A 22,616-nucleotide genomic window follows, 5' to 3' on the forward strand; every position below is an offset into this window, starting at 1 on the left:
AAAAGCCTTTCAGATACTTGAAAAGAGTTATCGTATTTGTCCCCTCGTCCTCAAGATTTCTCCTAGCTAAATATTCCTATTCTTTCAACCAATTCTTAAATGGTTCTCTCACCATCCTAGTTATTTTCCTAGATTTCCCTTTTGTCCATGTCCTGTGGTACTCAGAAATAAACACAATGTTCTACCTCACCAAGATAATCCCCACACCAATTATAAAACTACAGGTCTGAAGAAGAAAGAAGGAAGAAGAAGAAGAAGAAGAAGAAGAAGAAGAAGAAGAAGAAGGTGGTGATGATGATGATGATTCTGACCTGAACTGGTTCAGCCCTCCTTAGGCAACCTGGTGGTCCCATTCTCCTTCTGGGGGCTCATTATATTGATGCTGAACTTAGTGCAGATGCCCCATTGGTAGAGCCTACTGCAACTCAGAATTTCTAAATTCAAGAGGTTTGCCAGCCTCTCTGGTAGTTGTAATGACAGGTAAGCTTCAGATCTTTTTCATGTGAATTGTTGTCTAGTCATACCTCCTAAATGCTGTTAATTTTGAAGTTTTGTTGTTGGTGGTTTTTTTTAATTTAAGGCTTCACATTTATCTCTATTTAACCTTATTAGAATTAACCCACCATCCTAACCTCTGTTAGGATCTTTCAGGATCATACTTCTGCTGTCCCATATGTTAGATATTTCTCTCCCCCAACCTCTGAGTCATTTGTTTGAAAATTTGATCCAACTCACCAACAAAAATGTTGAACAAATAAGGTTGAGAACTGAGTTCTATAGAACTCTCCTGGAAATGTGTCTGAATTAATGACTATTCTTTGGGTCAGATTCTGATCCAGACCAGTCCTCAAATCTACCTATAGTCTATTGTCCAATCCACACCTCTCTTTTGTACTCAAGGATTTTATGAGATGTTATCAAATGCTTTGATGAAATCCAAGTATACTAAACCTAGGGCATTCCCTGGATCTAGAAAACTGTCCACTAAGAAAATAAACTTAATCTGGCATGACCTGTTCTGCTGTGCTATCTCATTGATCCCCATTTGCCTTTCTAAATACTCACAAACTATCTCTTTATAATAATCTCTAGAACTTTGTCAAAAATCCAAGTCAGGGGGCGACTAGGTGGCACAGTGGATAAAGCACGAGCCCTGGATTCAGGAGTACCTGAGTTCAAATTTGGCCTCAGACACTTGACACTTACTAGCTGTGTGATCCTGGGCAAGTCACTTAACCCCCATTGCCCCGCCAAAAAAAAAAATCCAAGTCAACATCACTGGTTCATAGCTTGAAGACGATCCCCTTTGTTCAAAACTGTCTACTAATCATTCTCCTTGGCAAAAGAAAGCCCAGAAGTGGTATGTGCTGCCTTTGGAAACAGTGGTATAAAAGGACTGGAATACCTCTTAGTCTAGAATACCTCTTAGTGAATAAGCTGTAGAGAGAATTCTGGGTTCAGGTTTGAGTTGAACTAGATGACCTAGATTTGGGCAGTTAGTTGGCATAGTGTATAGAGTGCTGGGCCTAGAGTCAGAAAGACTCATCTTGAGTTCCAATTTGATCTTAGATACTAGCTACATGACCCTAGGCAAGTCACTTGACCATTGTTTACCTCGGTTTCCTCATCCATAAAATGAGCTAGAAAAGGAAATTGCAAATCACTTTAGTATCTTTGCAAAGAAAACCCTAAATGAGATCACAGAGAGTCGAACATAACTGAAATGACTGAACAACAAAAAGATGGCATCAGCCTTAAAATCACTGAGATTCATTGATTCAATAAAGTCCTAACCCCTTGGTCTAGCTACTTAAAGTCTTCTATAATACTGGCCCCAGTCTACTAGTTCAGCCTTATCTCATATGACTTTTCTTCACAGCAAGATGTTACATTCTCAGTTCTCAACCTTATTTGTTCAACATTTTTATCAAGATAAACTGAACTTCTCAGTTCTCTGTAACAAAGGCCCTCATACTTTGACTAGTAGTTTCAAACTCATCCATCTACCTCTTCATTGGTAGGCATATTGAAGTAGATTCAAAGATTTATACATAAAATGCACTCATTATGAATACAATCATATGCCAACTCTTCCTTTTACATACTCATACAGACAATAGCATCTGCCTTTGCAGAAATGTGATTTTTTTTCTTTTGGTATTAGAAACAGTACAATACAGTGTGGTTCGGAGGGCTGAAATTAGAAGCGGGAAGACCTGTGTTCAAATCCTGCTTTAGATACATACTTATTAACTGTGTGATTCTGGACATGTCCCTTCCTCATCAGGACATAGTTTCCTCATCTATAAAATGAAAGGGTTAGACTTGATGACATCTAAGGTATGTTCCAACTCTTAAACTGTGATCCTGTGAGCTTCCAAAGTGAAGAGATGACCTCTATGGTCTTTTCCAACTCCAACTCTGAACCTAAAATCCTAATTTATACAACAAAGCACTGCTCACACAGAGAATAAAAGTAAAGTAAGAGAAATTTAAAATTTAAAAATTATTTCCTAATTTGAAGCTGTCTCTAAAAAATGTTTTATTAAAACAAAAATGTTTTTTAAATTGTTTAACCTTCCTAACACACTTAACCACAAGCATAGAATCTCACCCTCTTTCTTGAACATTTTGGAGAGAGACAGAGAGGGCAGGGCCTTTTAGAGGTTATCTAAAATTTGTGTGGAGTCATCATGAATCATTCAAAAAACTTTATCACTTTCCTGTAACCGAATTCACAGAACAGATTAATTTAAAAACCAGGATACCAGCGGATTAATTTACAAAAAGGGGACTATATCTGTAAGAATAAACAGTCATGTAAAGAAGGCATTCCCTATTAGGTCAGTATACTAAAGAAGAGACCAAATTATAGACCATAAAGTATCTTAATAAGCATACCATTCTAGCAAAGAGAGTTGGAATTGGATGACCTTAAAGTATATTTCTATCAGTCTGTAGTAGCTTGATGAATTGTCATTTTCTAGGTTAGGTTTACTTTTGTCTAGAAAACTAATGCCCCTTCTTAGAATCACAGCTTCTTTTATCTGAACAATGCTTGATAAACACTGATCGATTCTTAGTCTTGGATTCAATTTTTTCTAGATTCTAAGCATTCTCTCCTTTTATTATAATAACATTCCTTTGGAGGGACAGCAATTAGACCCCAGCTTAACTTGCTAGTTACATTTTGAATCAAAATTTGAAGACATTTTCATCTTCTTGCTGGAGCACCCTTAATGAGATTTGAAAAATACCCCAGTTTCATCAGCAACATATTGATAAATCAACTCTAAGAATGACTTTTTTTTTAACATGTATGTTATTCCTACACTTTGGGGTGAGGGGTGGGGGGGACTATACGCTGTTTGGGCTTTTAAATTCTCCTATATAAGGACAACATTAAGGATTTAACATATGAGTTAACCTGAAAAATGTTTCGCAAACTTTAAAGCAGTAGGTATTGTTGTTAAAGCTGTAGGTATTATTGTTATTGTTATTTAAGGTCTTACTGTTTTGTTTTGTTTTTTCTATTGTCTTCTTTATTAAGACCCTAGAAATTTACTTAGGGAACAGCTAAGTAAATTCACCCTTTGCAATAAAGGTGATTGCTTCCTTCTATTGAAGAATCTGAATTGACACCCCATGACTATGGCCACACCAAATTTGAATTCAGAAGAAAATAGCATTGTCCTGCCTCTCCAGCACACTAATTCTTTATTACTTTGTAATCCATCAAACTGAGCTGATATTAATATTTATGTAACACTTTAAGGATGCAAAGTGCTTTACATATATTATCTCATTTGGTCCTCACAGTAAGCCCATGAAAGGGGATATAGGTGTTATTACCATACTCATTTTACAGATGAGGAAACAGGCTAGGGTAGAACCAGTTTAGACTTCTCCTGCCTTGATAGACCCCCAACCAGAGAAATCCTTTTTTAAATGGATAATTCTATGAAGTTCCACAATAGATGGTACTTATTGCAACTGCCAGGTTCTCAACATCCCTTTGCTATACAAAAGAACAGCTTGTAGCATTGGGAGGGAATTAGAGCCTTTATATAGGTGGATTTATTTTTTGGCTAGCTTGTTGACTGACACATTTTCATACAGCAGCTTAAATGTTGTATTGGCACTGCTCCAAAACTTTTTACAGTATTTCCAAAATGTCTTAAAACACTGCTATCTGAAAAACAACAACAACAACAACAACAACCACCCAAAAAAACCCCAAAAAACCATATGGCTATCTATATAAGCACAGAGGACTTCCCTCCTCATCCACTTCCTCCACCCCTACACCTTTTTTTTTCAAGTATTCTATTAGAATACACTCTATCCACTCGAATGCTGAAGAATTTTTCACTTTAAAGGCCTGTGCCAACTCCCACACAAGGTCTTTCCTGATTTCCAATCCACCAAAGTTCTGGTGCCCTTTCCCACTTTGATCAATCAACAGACCTTTATTAAAAGCGCCCCTACACACCAGACACTGAGTTAGGCACTGTGAATACCAAGGAGGAAGAAGAGGAAGAAGAGGAAGAAGAGGAAGAAGAAGAAGAAGGAGAAGAAGAAGAAGAAGAAGAAGAAGAAGAAGAAGAAGAAGAAGTAATCCTTATTCTCAAGGAACTTATACTCTTTCATCAGGATCAAGATGTACATATATAAGCAGGTACTGACTAAAATAAAGAGCAATATGCACAGAATGCCAGAACTGCATGCAGCCAGGCTTCACAATAGATGTTTTCTACATTCTGGTGTTAAACCACCAAAAAAATTAAAAAGTGACTAAAACATCCATCAAGATAAAAGACCTTAGTTCTAGGTTGGGAACTCCCCTGATAAAAGAGATTTGTTTTTTCAAAACAAATGCAGAGCCTGAAAAGAATTGCAAATGAAAGGACTCGACAAAAGGAAAATTACGGATGCTAATCATTTCTAGCATAAATGTGTATAGAGAGTAGACTCTTTAAATTCAATTCCAGTTCATTCATTGGGTATTTAAGTAGAAGGAATTGCTACTGCAAAGCCAATTTGATAGGATTTTCCCATTTTAAAATGTGCCTTTAATCCAAAGACTTGATAACACATAATTCAAAGCAGAAATTCTGTACTAAAAGTACCCTCTGTTACAAAATTGATTGGAGAGCCAGAGTTGTCCAAAATAGCTGCAAATCATCTTTAAGTGGGGAGAAAAAAACTTTGCACTTAAACAAACTGACAAAGTTTCTAAACCCACAAAAATGGAGACCATGGCTTCCAGATGAGTTGTCAGAAGGAAAAAGGATGCGGTTGTAAAGGAAGTAACATTTTTATGTGTCTTCTGTGAGCAAATGATCAGGACCATTAATAGTTCTTTGTGGTCTTGTTAATGGAATGTGGGATCATCAGGCCCCTCTCATTTGAAATTGCTTCCTTTTTTGGTTCCCAAGTTTTGAATCAAAGCTTTTGCTAAATACATTAAAAACCCTTTTTTGTAGGCAATGCTGTGTAGTAGGAAGAACAGAGGAATTGTATTAGATGATCTGAGATCTGACCTCCCCACCTACTCTCCCTTTGGCACTTGGGACAAATCATCTAACTCCTCTGAGGCACCATGGTCCTCCCTATTGTAAGGCGCTAAAATTCTAGCTAGTCTGTCTAAAATCTAATGAGTGGTCACCAATAAATTATAAGCCTTAGCAAGAGTCAGACTTTTAAGCATTTATTAAGGAGAATAAGAATTTGGTGAAGAGAGAGAGAAAGAGGCCTAGATTCAGCTATCTATCTTGGGGAGCTACAGTTCTCCTGGTGAAAAAGAGTGAGAGAGCCAGCCTTGCCCCTTCTTCCTCCCACAAGCAAACGTCACTTCCTGACGCCAAAGAAAAGCTGCATGGCTTGCCCTCAGACACCTTCTCTTCATGGCAGAGCTTTCCCACAGTAGCTCTCCAGGAGGTGGCGTCATTCCAGTCATTACACTACAAAATGGGAATAATGATTCCTCTCCTTTACCAATGATGAGATTGTAAGGATCAAATGCAAAAACTATTGTAAACATTGTAGCACGCTATAAAAAGTATGTACTATGATTTGTAATACATATTATTAAAAATCTAAATTAATGGAACAATACGTACCTGTAATTGGGGTATCAGATAAATAATACTTTATTATTTAAAAACAAAACAAAAAAATTCATTCTGAGCTAAGAGAGTTGATTAAACTAATTTTACGAGGTATATATAATCTTATCAGGTTATGTACATTAAGGGTTTACTTTTTCAAGAAAGTTTCTGGAAAATCTTGCTGCTTTTTCTTAGCTGCCCAGTGAAAAAAAGGTTTTTCTTTTTCTAAATAAAAGGGCACACATTTTGATAACTGTCTTGGCAAAAGGCATTCTAAATAGAACTAATTCAGATGAACTTTGTAGTTTTTTAACCACTTGATGTTGAGTGTTGATTTTCTTGTTTTAAGTGATTCCTTTTGTATTTTTAAACTTCTTAACTTGAATGAAAGTGACAGTGTGGGTGCTTTATGCTATCATTGAGCATATGAAAAATTTTCTCGGGAAAGTATATAACTAAAACTTCATGATACACTAACCAATTACACACTTACACAGAACTTCATACCTAGAAAATTATATTCCAAGAAATCTTTCTAAACTCTTGCAAATCTACAGTATTTATTACCAAAATAAAGTTGTAATCTTACTACTGGTTCCCAAATTCAGTCTGTGACTAGTCAGTTTAAAATTATAAGCAGAATGAATACAAATAATGGAACAAATAAAATGTTTATGCCAATGTGTTATAGTTAGTAGTAGAACAATACCAGTGATTGTTTAGAAGATTTTATGTTTGTATTACTAATTGTATCCTATAAAAGCACTTCTGTTTTATGTTTTTTTTTTACCTGTTGTTAAAAATCTAAACTAAAAGCATAAGGCTGCTTTATTTACTTTTTGTTCTATTTGTACTTTTATAGTAAAAAAGAAAGCAAAGAAAAATCAAACTGAGGAAGGAGATCGTCTTTTTGAATTGGGCACGAAAGTGTTAAACCAGTCAAAAAATCAGAAGCAAAAAGAAGAGTGAGTCTATATTCTGTTACCTTTTAATACTTTGAAAGAGTCCTGGTTTCATCAGGGTGGACACTCCTTCTTACTGGTATAAGTCATAGCCCCTCCACATCCTTCTGAGAGCTATGTGTCCATGGTTCCTCATAAATACTTCATAGAGCATTTTAAAAACTAATTCTGGCCAAAGAAAAATACTATGTCAAGAAAGATACATTTCATGGTCTTGTTAATAGCTTGATGACATTTGCTTAAAATCTTAAATTTTAAAATGGTCAAATTTAGTGTATAACAAATTATACAGCTAAGCCAAATCAAAAAAAATGTATTTATTAAAGGAACAAGGACTGGCATTTGAAAATAAGTTCCTGAAGGACCATGCAAAATGGATAATTATAGTAATTATCTAGATATTTCAAATAAAAATACCCAATTTGTCTTTAATTATCTGTATATGTCCTATGAAAATGTGTGTTAGATTACAAATGCAGTAAACTCATCCCCATCTGAATGTTTTATTTTGCTACTACAGTGTGTCATTAACTGTTGCTGTCTTGGCAGTTGATTTATTGAACTGAAATATAAGAATTTACATTTAGTTCTCTGGGAATATACATGTACACCTCCTTAAAGACTAACATAGATTCATTAACCATTCATTATTTGGTACAACTGTTCAATGATCCCTAGGTGGCGCAGTGGATAGAGCACTGGCTCTAGAGTCAGGAGGACCCGAGTTCAAATTTGACCTCAGACACTTGACACTTACTAGCTGTGTGACTCTGGGAAAGTCACTTAACCCCAATTGCCATCTCCAGTAGCCATCTTGCCACTGGAATAGAGAGTGAGGTTAGTGATTTTGCATAGCTCTCTCCCACTTAAATCCAACTCACTGTAAGTCATGACATCACCTCCTGATGTCATGGTCCTCTTCAAGAAAGGACAAACAACAACTGTTCAACCAACTTTGAATCCAATTAGCTTATATCTCCATCATTTTGCTGAAAAAATCAAGTTAGTCTAGCAAGGTTCTCAACCACTTATGAGTTATATGGCCCTGTATAATGCTTTCCCCTCTCAGACTGCTTTCCATCTGCTAAGTATATCTTGTATGTACTTAGTTATTTCTGTGTGTCTCCAATTAGAATGTAATATCCTTGAAGGCAGCAACTTTTTTGCACCCTGCTTTTTTTCCCCCATTGCTTAGCATAGTGCCTTTGTTTAGTAAATGCTTCTGGCTACCTGCCTGACAAGTCAATTAAATTTTGTCTGTGCTTCAATTTCCTATCTCTAAATTGGGAATAGGAGATTGAAGGAGGTGATAGCTAAGGTACCTTTTCATTCTAACATTCTATAATTCTATGACTTGTTTTTCATTAACCTACATTGGTTCAGAGTGGTCACTATTTCACTTTCTAGGACCTCTCAAATTATCTTTTCATAATGCCAACATTAAATTTGCCAGCAATTAAGATCAAATTTACCAGCCAAAAGTCTCAAGAAGCTGCTTTTTTGACCATCAGGAAAACATTTGCCTATTCCTAGTACTGTAGCTTCTTTTATAATGTTTGTAATTTTTCATAGATCATGAACAATGTCCCAGCAATCACATCTATGATTTCTTTTATTATGTTGGGATGGATTTTAGCTTAGTCTGGTGCTTTAAAATCATTGAGAGTAACCAGGTGCTGTCTTAATACTTCCTCACTTCAATTGTTGGGTTTTTTAAATTATGAAATTACTTTTATGTGCTAGGCATTAAAGATAAAAAGACCCAAAAAATGGTACTGCCTTCAAGTAGCTTTCATCTATTAGGGGATAAAGAATGTAAACAAAAAAATAAATGTAAGATTATTTTGAGGATGGAGACAGAATCCGAAAAGACTTCACAGAGGTGGTATGAGCTAAGCACTGAAGAAAGTTAAGGATTATAAAAGTAAAAGGGAAGGAGAGAATGCCTTTAAGGCACAGGTTACAATGTGTAGAAAGGCATGAAGGTGACAATGCCAAGTTTGAACAAGGAGGCCAGTTTGACTAGAACATAGTTTGTGAAAGCTACAATATAAAATAAGTCTGCATAGACTGCTGGCTAGATTGTGAAGGACCTTAAACGCTAGCCTGAGAAATTTGTATTTGATCTGAGAATGAAAATAGGAAAGTAATTTTTTTTATTTTTGAGCCTTAAAATTATATATTCATGTCTGTATTAAAGGAATATTATTTTGTCAACTATGGGGGAGATGAATTGAAGAGAGAAGAGACTATTGCATTGGTCTGAACGAGAGGTGATAAGACCTAAAGTAAACAGTGAGCAGAAAGGGAGAAATGAAAGAGATGCTTGAGTGTAGATTTGCTAGGAATTGGCAACTGATTGAATATGACAGCTGAAGAAGACAGAAGAGTCAAGATTGATTGATGCTGCAGTGATTTTCTGGTGGATATGGTGATACCCTTAACAGAAATGGGGAGCTTTGGTGGAGGGTTAGCTTTAGGGGAAAAGATGAGTTCTATTTTGGACATGTTGAGTTTGAAATGCCTACAGAATCTTATTTCTTAGACCTGTGACTGGAAGGAATCTTAAAGAAACATTTGATGCAGCTCCCTCCCATTTTACAAATGAGGAAACAGAAGCCCAAAGAGATATGAAGTGATGCTCAAGAATAAGTAAGCCAAAGAGAGCCGATATTTGAATCCGTCATCTGACTCTGAAACCGGTATTCTTTCCACTATTGCCATACTGGCTCACTCATGTAGAAATGTCTGGCAGACAATTAGTGATTAGAGTGCAAGGAAGAAAGATGTTAAGGCTGGATATATAATATCAATTTGGGGGGGTCATCATCAGATTGATATAATAACTGAACTAAAGGAAGTTCATGAGATCACTCAGTGAGAGAGTGAAAAGAGAGAGGAACAAAGGGCTTAGGACCTAAACTTGGGGGATAACCATGGTTAAGCTATGGGACATAGATGAGGAGCTAGCAAAAGAACAGCCAGACAGGTAGGAGGAGAGGAGAGAGCTAAGTCATTGAAGCCAAGGAGGGGAAAGCATCTAGTTGGAGGGGATGAAAAACAATGTCAAAAGCTGCAGAAGGAGTCAACTAGGAAAGGGGATTGAAGTCTTGTACTTCCGGACCTTATTCACCACTTTTATTCTATATTTCCCAGTCTGATGATTATTCTCTGTAATAGAGAAAAAAGAAGCAAAATAGGAGTATAATTGTTTTTCTAGCTGTCCTCTGCCTTAAACTTTCCTATTATCACCAACATCTATAAAAGACCCTTTGATGACCTTGACATTCAAACATCTTCTCACTTGCCACTTAGCCACCCAGGCCAGAGACCATGACCTTCAGGATTTAGTTCTTTCATCTCCACAATTCCTATCCTGAGGCCATAATTGGTGTGTCTCTCACTATATCAGGCCAGCTACTTTAGCCATTCTTCACTTTACTCTCTCACCATCTTTTGGTCCTCAGCCTTGATCCTGCCTTCTAGTTCTGGAACCAGAACCTCTACTCCCTGGAAAGGGTGTGTGGTCAATCTATGGCTCCACTTACCAAACCAGGTATTCAATGCCTAGAGAATTTCCTTGATTGACCAGTCTAGTAAACATGTCAAATAAGGATATAATGTGACTCTAGCACAAATCTCCACCACTTATTTAGTTGTATGGCCTTTGGTCATATCTTTCCAACCACCAAGCCAACATACCCCTCCTGGAACTCCATAAATGTTGCTCTCTATACATGTTATCTCTTCTTATTGTAAGCTCCTTGAGAGAAGATGTGGTCTTTGCTTTTGTTTTTCTATCCCTTATACTTAGCCTGGTATCTAACACATGTTGGTGGTGGTGTTGTTCAGTCATTTCAGTCATGCCTGACTCTTTGTGATCCCATTTGGTGTTTTCTTGGCAAAGGTACTGGAGCTGTTTGCCATTTCCTTCTCCAGATCATTTTACAGATGAGGAAACTGAGGAAAACTGGTGAAATAACTTGCCTCGGGTCACACAGTTAGTGAGTGTTTAAGGCTGGAATTGTATTCAGGTCTTCCTAACTCCAAGCTCAGTGTTTTATCTACTGTTTCACAGTAGTACTATTTCACACATAGTTGTTGCTTAATAATAATAATAATAGTTCTTCATTCATTTATTCATTATCAAACTTCATTTATTTTAGATTTTAGCATTACTTGCACTGATCCCACACTTTCTACAGGAAGTTCATTTTAATATTAATCCTCAGTAAATGTAATATAGAATCACTGATGATGCCCAGAGGCATATCTGACTCCACTTCTGTGTTCTATAGATGTCATTTTAGATGTTCCCTTCTCTCTATTCACATAGCCACAATTCTTATTCAGACCCTCATCACCTCTTGCCTGGACTATTATGATAGCCTCTTAACTAGCTTTCTTACTGAATTCTCTCCCCTCTTCAATTCATTGTCTACTTAGCTGCCAAGGTGATTTTTTTCTAGAGAATAGTTCCACCCATGTCACTCTTTGCTCAATGAGCTCTGGAGGCTCCCTATTACCTCCAGGATCAAGTATAATCTCATTTATTTGGTATTTAAAGCCCTTAATAACCTGGCCCCTCCCTACCTTTACAATTTTCTTATACTTACACTTTACTCCTGTCTACTCACTATAGAATCCAGTCACACTAACCTACCCAAAATTCCTTAAACATGATACTCCATATCTTTCCATTGGCTGTCCCCCATGCATGAAATGCTTTGCCTCCTTGGATTCCTTCAAGAATCAAGTCCCATGGATAGAGCACTGGCCCTGGATTCAGGAGGAACTGAGTTCAAATCCAGCCTCAGACATTTGACACTTACTAGCTGTGTGACCCAGGCAAGTCATTTAACCCCAATTGCCTCACCCCCCCAAAAAAAAGAATCAAGTCCCACTCTCTGTAGAAGGCCTTTCCTGGTTCCCCCAGATACTAGAGCCTTCCCTTTTCATATTATCTGCCATCAGCTCTTTAATATTATCTACCATTATCTCTCTCCTATCTATCTATATCTATCTATCTATCTATATCTCTATCTCCATCTATATATAAAGATCTCTATATATCTCTATATCTATATCAGTACACACACACATATATAAATATAAATTATAAATGTACCTGGTTGTTTACATAGTGTTTCCCCTATTAGAATGCATACTCCTTTGAGGGAAGGGAATGGTTTTTGTTTTTCCTTTTTTGTATCTCTAGTGCTTTGGCTAGTAATTGGCACATAGTAAGAATTTGTTAACTGATTAAATACCTGATTTTGAATGCAAGGCATGTATATGTTTGGATGGCTTTCCTGTGTTTTTGTATTTTGGCTTTTGGTGGCGGGGGGGGGGGGGGAGGGAGGGGGGTTGAGATCAGATTGGGGCAAAGATATGTATGGGTTAATGCCTTCTGGCCTGTATGTTTCCTGGAAGGAATATTAATTTTTCTTTTTGTTTAAAGCATGAAAATAAATTCCAAAAATACTTTCTGTCTCTAATACACATCTTAGCCCCTGCAAGGTTCTTAGTCTGTTGTAATACAGAGCAGTTTCAGATGACATTTCTGCCCTGAGAAATAATACAGTATAATTTTACTGCATTTGAATTTCTAACCCATGTATCTTTTAAAAAAAAAAGTCTAATTAGCACTTAATTGCTAGAGAACTTGTATAAAACTTCAAGACTTCTGCAATATATTGCAAATAGTTTAATTTTCTTTAAAAAAAACAGTTGTTTTTTCTTCTATGCAGTCTGTGTTGAAGGACATGAGGCATACACTTTGCCCTTATTTTCGAGCAGAGATAACAAGTTTGTGCTCAACCAGTTAGAGTATTATACTTAGCAAAGATTTTAGGTCTCAAAAATTCATGTTAAAACATAAAGTTTTTTGTTTTCATGGAAATTCTTTCCTGGGTGTGACATGCCAATCTTAATTTCTACCATTCTATATAAGTTTGGGATAAATAATATTTCATATCAATTGTATTCAGATCTGGGTGAGTTCATTGTTTCCAGATAATTGCCTCAATTTTTTACTTGACTTGACATTCAATCTAAGAAGATGGTAAGTTGTATTCCATTGTGTATGTTATTATATCTTCCACTATAGTCCTTACTCTGGTACCTCATTGTGAGGAAGTGACCCTGGGGATCTCAAAAGTGACAGCAGAGTACCAAGTCTGGAAGGTCCTAACAAATTCATGACGTGCTATAAAAATGTGCAGATGACAAAGCCAGGGTTCAAAACACCTTGCCAGAACTGGATATTGAGGGGATGCCCATCAATTGGGGAATGGCTGAACAAGTTGTGGTGTATGAATATAATGGAATACTATTGTGCTGTAAGAAACAATGAGCAGGAGGATTTCAGAGAAACCTGGAAGGGCTTACATGAACATGCTGAGTGAGATGAGCAGAAGCAGGAGAACATTATACACAGTATCAACAACATTGTGTGTTGATCAACTGTGATAGACTTGACTCTTCTCAGCAATACAATGGTCTAAGATAGTTCCAAAGGATTCAAGATGGAAAATGCTCTCCAAATCCAGAGAAAAAAAGAACTATGAAATCTAGATGCAGATTGAACTGTACTATTTCTATTTTTTGTTGTTTTTGTTTTTGTTTTGTTTTGATTTTGCTCTGATTCTTCTTTCACAGCATGACTAATGTAGAAATATGTTTAATGTGATTATACATATATAACTTATATTATATTTCTTTCTGTCTTGGGGATGGGAGAGGGAGGAAGAAAATTTGAAACTAGAAATCGTATCAAAACAAATGTTGAAAACTATCTCTGCATATAACTGGAAAATAATAAAACACTTTTATGAAAAAAACAATACCTTGCCAGGCTATGACATTGGTCTAAGTCAAATAAAATTAAATTTTCTAGCAATAAATGTAAGATATTACACTTTGGTTCAGAAAACCAACTTCACAAATGCAAAATAGGGATAGTATGGCTAGACAGCAGTTCTTCCAAAAAAATCAGTGCACTACAAATACTGATGATACAAATCATTAGTGTTCTATTGCCACCTAACTTAGCTAATGGAAACTTGCTTCTATATTAAGTTAGTCAAAGAATAGTCTTACTTCACCCTGGTCTGATGACTACTGAAGTATTGCATTCAGTTCTGAATTGACAATAACAAGATGAATAAAAAGAAGAATAGGGTAACAAAAATTATAAATAACAAAAGAGGATCAGCTAATCCTAATACTTAGTTGGGAGGGGAGCAGCTAGGTGGCACAGTGGATAAAGCACCGGCCCTAGATTCAGGAGGACCTCAGACACTTGATACTTACAAGCTGTGTGGCCTTGGGCAAGTCACTTAACCCTCATTGCCCTGTTAAAAAAAAAGCATAGATGGCAAGCCTAATATTTAGTTGGTTAATCTAGAGAAGAGAACACTTAGAGGAGATGTAGTGACTCCCTTCAAGTATTTGAAAGCTATAACCTAGAAGAGGGATTTGGTCTGTTTGATTCTAGAGGGCAAAGCTAAGAACAGTTAGTACAAGTTTCAGAGCGAGACTTCAGCTTGATTTAAGGAAAAAACTTCCTAACAGAGCAATCTGATAAAAAATAGAATTAATAAATTCAGAATGGAATGGGTTTCCCCTCCTTGGGAGATTTCAAGAGAAAGCTGAACAACCACTTTGGGAGTTTATTCTAGAGATCATTATTTTTTAGATATGGGTTGGATTAGATGGTCACTGATAATCATTACCAACTCAGAAATTCTGTGATTCTTAAAATGTCTATTGGTTTACCATGTGTCTGTCATCAGAGAAATGTTCAGAGAGGACCATCACTAGAAAGTTAGCCACTGGGCAATTAATTTTTTCAGTCATAGACACTCATAAAACCATTTACTAAAGTGAAGAAAGGTTGTCAGGAAGGAAATGAAAGAGGAAGAAAGGCAAGAAGAGATGAAGAGAAAGATAAAGGAAGGCATGAAGGAAAGGAGGGAAGGAAGAAGAAAGGAGGAAGGAAGGGAGGGAGGAAGGGAGGGAGGAAGGAAGGAAGGAAGGAAGGAAGGAAGGAAGGAAGGAAGGAAGGAAGGAAGGAAGGAAAGAAGGAAGGTAGGAAGGAAGGAAGGGAGGGAGGGAGGGAGGGAGGAAGAAAAATTTTCTACCCTGTGCCAGGCACTGTGCTAAGCACTTTACAAATATTATCTTATTTCATTCTCACAACCTTTGTATTTATGTGTGCTATTGTTATCTTCATTTTACAATTAGGGAACCTGAGGCAGAAAGCTGTTAAATAACTTCCATGTCATGGGTCATGGAGCTAGTAAATATCTAGATTTTAATTAGATTCAAAGGGTCTGTATTTGAACTCATGTCCTCCTGACTCCAGGCTCAGTGCTCTATCCACAGCCAGGGTAAGTGCCTGTTGTTTGCCAGGCACCATGCAAAGTACTGGGAATACAAAGAAAGGCAAAAGAAAAAGGCAAACAGTTTGTGAGATCTCAAGGATCTCACAGTCTAATGAGAGAGACAACATACAAACTGCTATGTGTGAAGAAAATACAGGATAAATTGGAGATGATCTCACAAAGAGGGCATTAAGATTAAGGAGGACTGGGAAAGGCTTCTTGCAGAAGGTGGGACTTTAGCTGAGATGAAGGAAGTCAGGGAAGTTTAAGAGGCAGAGATGAAGCAGGAGAGTGTTTCAGGCATAGGGGACAGACAGTAAAAATGTTGGGAACCAGAAAATGGGATGTGGTGTGTAAGCAATAGTAAGTTGGTTTATGTCATTGGATCCTAGAGTAGATGGAGCTGAGTAAGGTAGAAGGAAACTGGAAAAATAGGAAGGAGCCAAGTTAGGAAGAGTTTTGAAAGCCACATAGAGGATTTTCTATTAGATCTTAGAGGTAAATAGGAAGCTACTTAATGGAATCTGCATCAGTGAGCAGAACACCTACACTTACCTAATGTCCTTAAAGCATTGAAGTGTGCTACTGTTTTATTTTCTATAATTCATAAGTCTTATATATTTGAAATAAAAATCATGGACCATTGATCTATGGAAGGAGGAGGAAAAAATGCTACTGACAAGAAAACATAACAATTAATTTCCAGACAACCTGTTTTATAAATGGTAATAATTGAGTTCAAACACTTTGAGACAAATATTATGCTAGAACAGAAAAAATGACTTTTGAAAATTAAATTTCTAATTCCATGTTTTTGAATCAGAGCCTACCTACTCTTTGCCAAAGCAGCTGATAAGGGAAACTTGAAAGCTATGGAGAATATGGCTGATGCTTTGCTTTTTGGTGATCTTCGTAGTCAGAACATTTCAGCAGCTATAGCCCTGTATGAATCCTTGGCAAAAGAAGGATCTCATAAAGCCCAAAATGTAAGTCAACCATGGGAAGGGGGGAATGCTACATACACACAAAGAGAGAGAGGTGTCATTCAACAAATGTTTCCCACATACTTGGAAAGGCAACTGGTCAATAACATTCACCCTTCACCAATAAGTCATTAAGAGAACTTTGTAACTTTCCTGGAATCATAAGGTAAGTCAAAAGTAGATGCTCCATCCATGAAAGTTGTTAATCAAAGAAGCAAAATTCAAATTCAGAACCCACAATTCACTAATACAAATTTTCTGAATATGCTTTTGATCTTGCCTGCTTTCAGGTAATCTGAGACTATACATAACCTCCCAATTTAGTTACACTTCATTTTAAACCAAAATTCAGTACACTTGGAAACCAAGAAGTAAATCTAGTTGCTACAGGAATATATTGACTGGTTACCTAAAATAAAAAAATCTCTTTAGAAACAAAGTATTTTCTCTTTAAAATAACATTGAATTATCATAGTAGAATACTGGGATCAAATAAATCTCCCTCTTCTACTTCTAGAAACCTGAAGGCTATGTTAGCATTATAGAGGAGGTCAAATGTTTTCATCACGTGCCCTAATGAAAAGGACAAAATGACATTATATGATTTCTATCCAAATTAGTACACATTTCATTTCTATTAAAAGATGACAATGAGAAAATAGATTTGAGATGTTTGAACTTTAATAAAGCATAGAACATATTAAAATAATTGTCCTCAAGAAGAAAATCCAAATTGATATGAAAAGTACAAAATCCACATAAGTTGTTAGAGCATGGTATTATTCATGACAAGGGGACACCTTCAATAGGGTGGACACAGTAAATAGAACTGTTAGTAGGAATTTTTGTATCTAGGCCAAATATAAATATAAACCATGTTCAGGCAAATACCCTCTGTTGAGGGGAGTGAAGAGCTCACCATACCCCACCATCTGGTAGCTTCCTTTATTAACTAATTACTCTTCCTAACTAAATGCTAATCTGTTGTTTTGTTGCTGTTGAAAGTCTATAAGTGTTGTCATTAGCCTCTAAATTTGGTATCCAAGTCAAATCTCTATTTGCTCACCTCAGTTATTGCTCTGCCTATAAGCTTATCTAGCTGTCTCCAAGTGAACACAATGATCACAACCCATTGCTATTGTTTAAAAAACTCGAAATTTGTGTCCCTTCTGATTTCACATGAATAGCATTTTCTTTGTATATACAAACACAGCATTATTGTTGTTAATATATTCTAAAACTAAGTCCAAGTTCAAGGACATTGGATAAATATGATGGGAGAAAAGACATTACTATACAGGTAACCCATTAATCAATATGAGCTATTCACCCTCATATTCCACTACAGTTAGGAAGATAAGAAGGAAGGAAGGCTTGTCATCATGGGAATAGTGAACACTTAAAAATCCTATCCCCTGATCTAACAAAAGAAAACTGCTATTGGCTGGTCACATACTTCCACCACCCTTTCTTAACTACATCTGGAATTCAATGATATATCACTGTTGGTACAATATTACCTATTTCACAGGGTTTTTGTGGAGAAAGTATTTTGTTGTTTGGTTGGTTTTGAAACTTGAAAATTCCCATAGATAGGAATGTGAAAAGTTTGTGACCTGGGAGCATTTCACATTGAACAATATGCTGATGATATTGTGTTTAGTCCCCATATACACCAGCTCCCTTGCCCCAGAAACAAACAGCTCTACAAACAGTCAATAGACATTTATTAAGCATCTACTATGGGGGGGGGAGGCAGCTAGGTGGCACAGTGGATGAAGCACTGGCCCTGGATTCAGGAGGACCTGAGTTCATATCCGGCCTCAGACACTTGACACTTACTAGCTGTGTCACCCTGGGCAAGTCACTTAACCCTCATTGCCCTGCAAAAAACAAAACAAAAACAAAGCATCTACTATGTGTTAGGCACTTTCTTAAGGGCTTGGAATACAAAGGTAAAAGACAGTCCCTTCCCTTCAAGGAGTTCACAATCTACTGAAGGAGACAAGCTATAGACAGGATAAAGTGAAGATAACATAATCCCTTACAACAATGGTAAAGGAAAAAATATGAAATATGGAGTCAGAGACTTAGTTTGAAAACTCATTTCCACTCTTTAATAATCTATGTGTCTCTGTTTCCTTATCTTTAAAATGAGGATTAGGTGATCTTAAAGATTCTCGTTCAACTCAAACCCTATGATTACATCTCCGTCTTCAAGTAGCTGCCTTAAAAATGTGTGCCAAGGACCAGGAGAGGCGAAGTGTCAATAACTCACTGCAAACTCATCACCACTGAAAAAAATCAAACAACAAGCCCTATATAAATGAATCTTTATAGAGAAAATCTATAATGTGAATGAACAATAACTGTGACATTCAGTTGCTGGTGACTTTGATCAGACTGGATTCTGGCTGTAGTAACCAAAGCTCCCTAGTCTGAGCCTCTAGCTATTTCTGATGTGTATGCTCTTGTTGGGCTAATTTAAGAGCTATGATCAACACCCATGAGGAGAGGGCAGCAATAAAATGGGTTGAAAGAAGCTAGAAATGTAGACTGAGAATACTACAAGATGCGGCTTATAAAACATGAGAACCGATATTCCTGCAGTGAAAAGTGATCTGAAATGCTGAGATATTCAATAGATGGGAAAAATCTGGAGGGTAGTCATTCTGACAGATCCCTGAATTAACAATGAAAAGTGAAACAACACAAATTCACAAAGTAAAATGGCAAAAAGAGAAAACAAAAAAGCAATGGCTTTCTATGAGGAAGCATTAGACAAAGAATAAAGACACGATCATTCTCTCTCTCTCTCTCTCTCTCTCTCTCTTTGGTGAGGCAATTAGGGTTAAGTGACTTGCCCAGGGTCACACAGGTAGTAAGTGTTAAGTGTCTGAGGCTGGATTTGAACTCAGGTCCTCCTGACTCCAGGGCCAGTGTTCTATCCACTGTGCCACCTAGCTGCCCCATGATCATTCTCTTTTACAAATCTCTGTTGCAGACCTGCAAAAGATTTGGATAAAATTACCAACTTACTACCATCTGCATTTCATCTACTCTGTATGTATCTTAAATATGTATATATGTATTTACATATCATTGCTACCATCAGAATGTAAGCTCCTTGAGGGCAAGGCCTTTTTTATTTTTTGCCTCTGTCACTAAGTACAGTGCCTGCCACATAAATAAAAACTTAATATATGCTTTTTAGAACAAGAACTGCTATATACAAGGATAGGTTTGTTTGGTTTTTCCCCAATTAATTCACAGAGTCTAAGGATCTCAGAAGTGGAAGGAAACTCACAGGCCATCTAGTCTAGCCTATACCGGAATAAGAATTCCCTTTATGACAAATTCAATCAATAATCATCCAGACTTGCTTTGAATAGAAAACATACTACCTCTTGAAATACGCCATTCTACTTTTGAATTGTTAGGAAGATTTCAATGATCATTTTTATGCTGCTGAAGACTTAACCTCTCTACTGACCTCCAGTTTTTGGATATCTCATAATGCATATGCCATAGACATCATAAACCCAACATGTCCAAAACAGAGCCCATTATCTTTTCTCTAAACTTTCCCCTCTTCCACACTTCCCTATTACTCTGGAGGGTACTGCCATCCTCCCAATCACCCAGGCTTTCAATCTAGGTGTGATTCTCAACTCCTCAGTCTCTCTCATCCCACCACCATATCCAATCTTTTGCCAAGGCCTGTTGATTTTACCTTTGTAACATCTCTCATATACATCCCCCTTTCTCTTCTGCCACTGCCACCACCCTGATGTTGGCCCTTCTCAACTCATGCCTGAACTATTGGAATAGCCTACTGGCTGGTCTCCCTACCACAAATGTCTTACCACTCCAGTACATCCTCTGCTCAGCTGCTAAAACTTTTTTTTTTTTTTTTGGTGAGGCAATTGGGGTTAAGTGACTTGCCCAGGGTCACACAGCTAGTAAGTATTACATGTCTGAGGCTGGATTTGAACTCTGGTCCTCCTGAATCCAGGGCCAGTGTTCTATCCACTGTGCCACCTAGCTGCCCCTAAAACAATTTTCTAAAGCACACATCTAACTTTGTTGCCCCTTATTCAATAAACTCCATCGGCTCCTTATCACTTCGAAGATCAAATATAAAACTTTCTGTTTGGATTTCAAATCCCTTCATTATCTAGCCCACTCCCACCTTTGCAGTCTTTTGCAATCCAGTGACACTGGCCACCTTGCTCTTACTCATATAAGACGCTCTCTCTCCTGACTATTTTTGTAACTGTCTTCATTGCCTGGGATTATCTCCCTCTTCATCTTTGCCTCCTGGTTTCTTTAGCTTCCTTCAAGTCCCAGCTAAAATCCCATCTTCAGGAAGTCTTTTCCAATTTCCCTTAATTCTAGCGAAGGATCGCCCTCTGTTGATTATCTCCAATTTATCCTGTATATAGTTCTTACATAGATGTCATGTTGTCTCCTTGAGAGGAGGGACTGTCTTTTGCTGTTCCTTGTATCCCTAGCACATAGTAGGTTCTCAATAAATATTTATCATCTAAACTGGCCTCTTTCTCATTTGCAACTCCTACCCATTGTCCCTAGGGTTTAGAGTCCATCTACTTCATTTTATAGATAAGGAATCTAGACCCAGAAAGGTTACTGCTTCCCCAGGGTTAAACAAATAGTAAGAAGGGCCAGGAATAAATCCAAGATCTCTCACCCCAATCCTTCACTCTTTCTACTATTCCACATAAGACTTCTTCTACCCTTTGGGACCAAGCAGAATAAGTCTGACCCCTCCAGAGTATGAAAGCCTTTCAAATATTTAAATACTTGTCTTCTCCTCTCCAGGCTAAGTCCTAATTCCTTCAAAAGATCCCCTTATGACACAAGCTGGAGACCCTTCATCAAATTTATTGCACTTCTCTGGACACTCGCCAGTTTATAAATGTCCTTCCTAAAACGTGGTCCTGAAAACTCAACATTGTACTCCTGATATAATCTGAACAGAAGATAGCACAGTGGGGCCATCCCATTCTTGGTACGAGGCCCAAATGTGTGTCGATGTAGTGTAAGTTTACATTACTAAGTCTCTTGGAGGCCATATTATCCTGTTGGCTCATAATGAATTTGCCAGTGTGTTCAAATTACTCACACCATTTTCAGATACACTACTATCCAGCTATGCCTACTGCATCTTATACTTTGACTGATTACCTGAACCCCAATCTAAAACTTTACATTTATCCCTTTAAAAATTTTGATGCAATGTTCTATCTTATATGGCCTTTTTGAATCTTAACTGCCGTCCAGTATGTTACCTATCCCTCTAGCTCTGTGTCATCTGTAAATTTGATAAACCTGCTGTCTGTGACTTTATTGAAGTCCTTGATAAAAAATAGTAAACAGGATAGGGCCAAGCTAGATCATCTGCTATTAAAAGAATCCAAACCTTCTAGATAAGAGGAATGATAATAAAGTAATCTTCAGGAGAAGTGGTGAATGTTTAGGAAACCATGTCAGATTTAACAAGATACTGAAGGATGTGTAGTAGGAAACTGTTCTCTTTTTTCCTTAGGGTAATCAATTAGATACTTTTTCATTTCTATGATTCTTATACAGGAAAGAGAAATTGAGAATGAGCAAAACTTACCCTCTCTTTGCCATTTATCACCTATTTCTGGACTGAAACTCATCCACAGTAGCCTGCAAAACAAGAAGTCAGCTTGAGAATCTATACCTAGTTCTAACTTAGTCTACATCAGAAGAAAAAACTAGATGATTCCTGTTGTTTCACACTTAAAAATTAGTCTGTTGTAATTTTTAAAGTAAATGTTTTATTAGAAACTTAATATTAGACACCAGTGCAAATAGCTAAAATCCCTTATACATTTAAGTTAATTTGAAAAAATGAGGAATCTAGTTCATTCACTGCCCCTCAGTGTGACTTTTGGGGTGCTTTCTCCATTCTCCTTTGTTTTTCTTCATATCCACAAGCATGCACTGCATCCATAGGATCACTGGTTCATACCATGAATTGGCAGTCTCAGACACCATTCAATCCAAGCTCTCTCAAGTTACAGATGAGGAAACTGATGTCAGGAGGTTATAACTAGCTCAAGGTCACAAAGGTCGTACTCACGAGAAGTCCTTATTTGAACACAAGTTATTTAATAATTCCCC

The 22,616-nt window shown here is 37.1% G+C and overlaps 1 protein-coding gene across 1 annotated transcript in view; it reads left to right on the forward strand.

Annotated features, from left to right (window-relative positions):
- Positions 1-276: 276 nt before the first annotated feature.
- SEL1L2 (SEL1L2 adaptor subunit of ERAD E3 ligase) overlaps positions 277-22,616 on the forward strand; it is a gene marked incomplete at its 5' end in the record, with an annotated part of 96,718 nt that continues 74,378 nt past the window's right edge. The window contains 4 exon segments of the mRNA XM_043981105.1: positions 277-285; positions 1,933-1,965; positions 6,981-7,075; positions 16,283-16,445. Of these exon segments, the coding sequence (XP_043837040.1) occupies positions 277-285; positions 1,933-1,965; positions 6,981-7,075; positions 16,283-16,445 (300 nt within the window).

The sequence above is a fragment of the Dromiciops gliroides genome, chromosome 2, assembly GCF_019393635.1.
Source record: "Dromiciops gliroides isolate mDroGli1 chromosome 2, mDroGli1.pri, whole genome shotgun sequence".
Taxonomy (NCBI): domain Eukaryota; kingdom Metazoa; phylum Chordata; class Mammalia; order Microbiotheria; family Microbiotheriidae; genus Dromiciops; species Dromiciops gliroides.